The 6,000-nt window shown below is 40.4% G+C and overlaps 1 protein-coding gene across 1 annotated transcript in view; it reads left to right on the forward strand.

Annotated features, from left to right (window-relative positions):
* The window catches only part of RASSF9 (Ras association domain family member 9), a 37,583-nt gene extending 35,227 nt beyond the window's left edge, over nucleotides 1-2,356 (forward strand). Inside the window, exon 2 of the mRNA XM_030548604.1 lies at nucleotides 99-2,356. Coding sequence (XP_030404464.1) covers nucleotides 99-1,383 — 1,285 coding nt within the window. The 3' untranslated portion in view covers nucleotides 1,384-2,356. The remainder of the gene's footprint in view (nucleotides 1-98) is intronic.
* Nucleotides 2,357-6,000: the final 3,644 nt, after the last annotated feature.

Raw genomic sequence — 6,000 nt, forward strand, 5'->3', positions numbered from 1 at the left:
ATTTGACAGTTTTTATATCAAGGATAAATGGATTGTCATTTCAATTCACACACTGCATGCCACTGATGTAACTCATATTTGATGTTTCCTTATTCTAGATCTCCAGACAAGAACATGGCTTCTGATGAAAGGGAGATAGTGGTTTGGATATGCCAGGAGGAGAAAATTGTATGCGGACTGACAAAGCGCACAACCTGTGCTGACGTGATCCAGGCTCTACTAGAGGATCATCAAGCTACGTCTGGAGAAAAAAGGTTTCTTTTTGGACAACCTAGAGATTATTGTATCATAGAAAAATGGAGAGGCTCTGAGCGGGTCCTTCCCCCGCTGACAAAAATGCTGAGACTTTGGAAGGCCTGGGGAGAAGAGCAGCCCAATTTGCACTTTGTTCTGGTGAAGTCAGATGCTTTCCTCTCATTTCCATTGTGGAGGACAGCTGAAGCAAAGATAGTACAAAACATAGGAAGACAATGGGAGCTCAGCCCAGCGAATTACATGAAGATGTTGCCAGTGGATAAGCAAAAGAGGATTGTTAGAAAGACTTTCAGGAAACTGGCCAAACTTAAACAGGACAATACTCTGCAAGAGCGAGACAATATGGAGACATTGATTCATCTGATCATTTCCCAAGATCATACCATTCATCAGCAAGTCAATAGAATGAAGGAATTGGATACGGAAATTGAAAAATGTGAAGCCAAATTCCATCTAGTTCAGGTAGAAAATGATGGAGAAAGTTATGTGCAGGATTCTTATTTCATAGCTACTCCAAATGATGCTGAGCAACGAACACATGTGCCACATAGTCAACATCAGATGCATGAATACTTGAGTAAAAGTGATGGAATTTTACAGATGGAAGAAGGACTGAAACATCACAAACTACTCATTGAAAAGCTCTGTGCCGAAATTGAAGAAGAGGTAAAAGGTGTATGCACTGAAAAAAATGGAGATGGTAAATGCATGGCAGAGGCCTTAAATGGCCAACTAGAATCCTCAAATTTAGAAAGTGTCAAACATGAGTTGGAAAAAAGTACAAAAGATGGCTTGAGAATCCACTCTCACTTGAGCTGCATTCAGAAAGAGCTTACCTACAGGGACTTGCTGCTGCAAAAGAAGGAAAAAGAATATGAACTCCTTGCAGAAGAATTTAATTCACTGCATATCAAAGACAAAATTGAATCCAGATGTCCAGCTAACGAAGAGCAAGCAAAAGGCAGCGAGGTTACCAGCAAGTGTGTCACAGTGCCAGACTTTGTTCGTAAAGTGACTAATTTAGACATAAATGATACGGACTCTGACACTGGAATCAGCTCAACTCATAGTCAGGACTCTGAAACAGCTTTAGGAGATATGATATTATTGTCAACATTGTGCACATGACAGAGAGCAATATAAAAACAACCATCTTTGGGGGATATTTATCCTTTTAATACTCTTGCTATCATAGGGTATGTCTACACTGCAGCTGGAAGTGAGCCTCCCAGCCTGGATAGACAGACTTGTACTAGCAGAGCTTGAGCTAGCTCACCAAAAACAGCAGTATGGATGTCGCGGCTAGGGCTGCAATCTAGGCTCTGAAGCCGGCCCGACCCCCTAGACTTGAGAGCCCGAACTACAGCCCAAAGAACAACATCCACTGTTTTTAGTGTGTTAGCTTGAGCCTCACTAGTGAAAATCTGTCTACTCAGACGGGGAGGATATGGTATAAGACATGCCCATATCGTCTCGGACCTGAAGGTATTGACTACTCTGGCCCCAATCCAACAAAGCACTTTAGTATGTGTGTAATTATGAACACAAGGGACTACACGTGCTCAAACCAACACACATACTCTAGCATGTAAGTAATCCCGTGTGTTTACAGTTACACACGTGCTAAAGCACTTTGCTGGATTGGGGGTCAGAGTGCTCAGGGTTTTGTGAGACTGAGCTTCATTGAGACAAAAGTATTCTGATGGGAGATGGCCTGAACCAAAATTCCAGATCTGAAACCCTGTGATCTTTGGGTCCATCTCTACATCTGACTAATCTTTTAGGAATGTGGACATAAGGGATAGACCAATTTAGACAGACAACTTGATTATCTGCTCTATTACACTGGCTTTCTTCAACTGGAGTAACAGGGTGTAAGATAAGGCACACAATTGGTTAAAATGTAGTTTTCATGATACTGTAGAGCTGATAAAAAGCATATACTTTTTATGTTGTATATTTAAATTTCATTACCACAGATCACAAAGGGTAAAATTTTCAAAAGCACTTAAGTGCCATTTTCATAAGTGACTTAAGCACATAGATTTATGTCTACACTGCAATTAAAACCCAATGGCTGGCCCATGTCAGCTAAGGGGCTGTTGAATTGTAATGTAGACATTCAGGTTTGGGCTCGGGCTGGAGCCCAAACATCTACACCACAATTAAACAGCCCCTTAGCCCAGGCCCCTTGAGCCCAAATCAGCTGACATGGGCCAGCTGTGGGTGTTTAATTGCAGTGTAGGCATACTCAAGCAGTCTCAGTCCCATTGACTTTCAGCAAGATTTAGGGTTGAAAGTTAATCTGGAATAGGGTAAGTAAGAATTTAAAGTGAATTGTTTCTGATTTAACACCATGTCTGGAATTTCTTATTCCAGAATGAGAGCTTCCATACAGGGAGTTAATCAGGAATAATTAATTAGGAATAGCTGAATAACTCCCTGTGGTAGACAAGCCCTTAGGCTCCTAAAGACAAGGTCTTCAGAGGTTTTTAGGACCTAACTACCATTGAAATTGGTGGGAGTTAGATGCCTAATACTTCTGAGGATCTGGCCCCTAAGTCACTTAAGAATGTCTGTCTGAAAATTTACCCTGAAATCTGACTAAATGTATTTAATGGGAACTATGTACTAGCTAAGCAACACAAGTTCAGTCAGATCCTGGACTTAAGTCTTAACAATGAATGAAAAGATGACATATAGATAGCATAAATTTAAAAAATGTCTGCTACATTCTTCTCCTATCCTATATTTTGGCTTTCATTAGGGTCCTCTCACTACCAGTATCTGCCAGTCATCAGGTTTTCAAAATAACTAGAACATTGTGGATTTAAGATTGTAAATATGACTTTGGAGAGCAACATTTCCTGAACATCACAAATTGTTTGTTTTTAAAGACTTGTGAACTCTGGACTTTATGGAGAGAGTTTGTGTTTGCAGGTATCTGTCTTGGATGCCTTAATATATTTTATCACTCAACATTATATAGAATGATTGGGATGCTTCAAGTGTAACGTGGAGCTCAGCTACATGAGTTCTTGATGTAAACGCAGATCTACAGCAAACAAGATATCTTAACTTCGTAATAATTTATTAACACAACTCATCTTTTGTACTCTGTGTGTCATGTACTGATATTAGATGTTGCATGCAGTTCTCAGTTTAGAGCTTTGAATGTTGAGAGCAGACTAATGTATTTCATGAGTTCTTGTGCAGTTAGAGATTTTGTTTAATGTGTCAGCAGTTTTTATAAATACAGTGCTAGCTTGTCTTTTCCTATTGAAATTCTTTCCTATGCAGAAGGCCCGCACTATGTCTTTGGGCCACTTCATTCCCACATATGCCCTCCATCAAAATAGGGTTTTTTGCAGAGCTGGGTAGTTGATTTTTCAAGTAGGTGGCAATTCTAAAAATAATAAGAAGAAGAATTAGGTTTAGATTGAACCAAATCTGAAAATGTCTAGAATTTTCAGTGAATTGGAAGAGTCCATTTCAGCTCTGCTCCGGAATGGGGATTGAAAACTGGGTTACCCACATCCCAGGTGAATGCCCTCCTAGAAAATTAAAGTGAAGGAGAGGGACAGCAGCACCTTCACTGCCTCTGTTCCCATCAACACCAGTGCTACTGCTGGTTGCTTTGTTGCTCAAACCATACATGTCAAATCTGCGGATTGACCAAAACTGCATTTTCAATTGAACAGACAATTAAACTGAAAACAACTATGCCTAGTTCTCTTTATGTGATCCACAGACCTTGTGCTGGCCCTCCAGAAAGGGGTGAATTTCACCCACACTGCATGCTTAATTGTGCACCCATTCCTTGTAATGTGTAGATCCAAAGGATATTGCTCTCTGCTGAGAGGGGGAAAAAAGCAAGAAAACCAAGGCAGGATACAATATTTGGTTTTTTTTTTAAATTCACAATGATTTGAAGCTCAGCCTCACTGTCTGCATCAAACCTGAATTCCTTAGATGGGCTTAAATAAGAAATACAGTACATGCTCAGTGCTGTTTTAGCTCCCTCCTGTTGCTAAATCCCTGATTAATTCAAGCTTAGCACACTGTCAAGATATCTTGGGGGAAAAAAGCACTTTCCCAGTATTATCCTTTTGCCTTCTTTCCCTACTCAGTTAACTGAACATAAAAACGGCCACATTGGGTCAGATAAATGGTCCATCTAGCTCAGTATCCTGTCTTCCAACAGCGGCTAATGCCAGATGCTTCAGAGGGAGTGATCAGAACAGGGCAATTATCAAGTGATCCAGCCCCAGTTGTCCAGTGCCAGTTTCTGGCACCAGAGGCCTATGGACATTCGGAGCATGGGGTTACATCTCTGACTATCTTGGCTGAGAACTATTGATGGACCTATCCTCCATGAACTTATCTAAATCTTTTTTGAATCCAGTTATAGCTTTGGCCTTTACAACATCCCCTGGCCATGAGTTCCATAGGAAGTTGTCTTTCTTTCTCCTAGATTAGCTAAGATATTTGCCTTCCCTTGGGAACTGCAAAATATTAGCCCCTTATGTTTATTTCCGGTCTCTCTTAAATCGTGTTTCTCTGGCACCCTTGCACTCTGATTTTATGACTCATGCAATTCCATTGGGTGAGCAATGCTTACTGATTAAGGGAAACACAAAGAATTGCTGCATGATGGTGCAACAGCTCAGACTGTGGGGAAAAAAATCTCCTCATCAAAGAATAAAAGGGTATGAATTAGAGTAAAATATAGGAGGAGTCGGTACACTGGATTGAGGTGGAGGAAGGGAGAAGTGTTATTTTGATGACAAATAGTTATCTGTTGAGGATGGGGAAGAATAGCCAGGTGAGTGGGCCTGCACCACTGCTATTTTGAGCTGGGATAATTTGGATCCAGACATGAATCCAGGACAAGAACCTCAGCTGTTATAAAATGGTGTAGCTGAAGTCAGTGAAGAGGCACCGATTTACACCAGATGAGAATTTGATCCGCAAACTGGCAAGGACTTCAGTGAAGAATTCACTCTTGCATATATAAAATAACCAATATATAGCCTCTGTTATTTTCCCAAATGCATACTGGATATAATTCCATGTTTCTGCACGATTAATGTGTAATTTTACAAATTTGATGGAACCAGATAAGTAAAAATGTAATTACCTGTTTCAGGCTCTTGACGACTCTTTCATTTAGAAGACAAATAAAAGAACATAACTATTACTTGATTATGTAGAAGTGTACAGTATCTGCTATTCATTTACATGGTCAATAATTACAGTATAACTTCAGAATTATTGCATGATTGTCTATTCTGCAATACCCAAGAAATTTTATCACTTCAAAACTAAGGGCCAAATTTGATCCTCCAGTCTTGAGTGCATGAAGTGGAGGGACGGGGGAAATGTCTTCTGTCTGAAATATGTGCCTGTATTTATGGGCCCTAATGCAGTGCATTCAAGTCTAGCAAATAGGTTGAAGTTCAGAGTTGAACCTTCATTCTAAGGCTTTAGGCTGACAACACATATAAGCTACCACTTTTTCCAAAGGCATCATTACTGATTTCTTTACATTTCCACTCTTGAATGAAGCAGACTACTGGAGCATTCATGGTGGCATTGTTGATGATGGAAATTCAGATAGTATATTCTATGGCAAAAGCATATGTGACGGGATGGGTCACAGAGATCCCTTTGGGACTGTCACCTGATCTGCTGAAATTACCTCTGAGCCCGTTTTCCCTGCCAGCTTGGGACTTCCTGAACCCT

This window comes from Gopherus evgoodei, chromosome 1 (assembly GCF_007399415.2).
Source record: "Gopherus evgoodei ecotype Sinaloan lineage chromosome 1, rGopEvg1_v1.p, whole genome shotgun sequence".
Taxonomy (NCBI): Eukaryota; Metazoa; Chordata; order Testudines; family Testudinidae; genus Gopherus; species Gopherus evgoodei.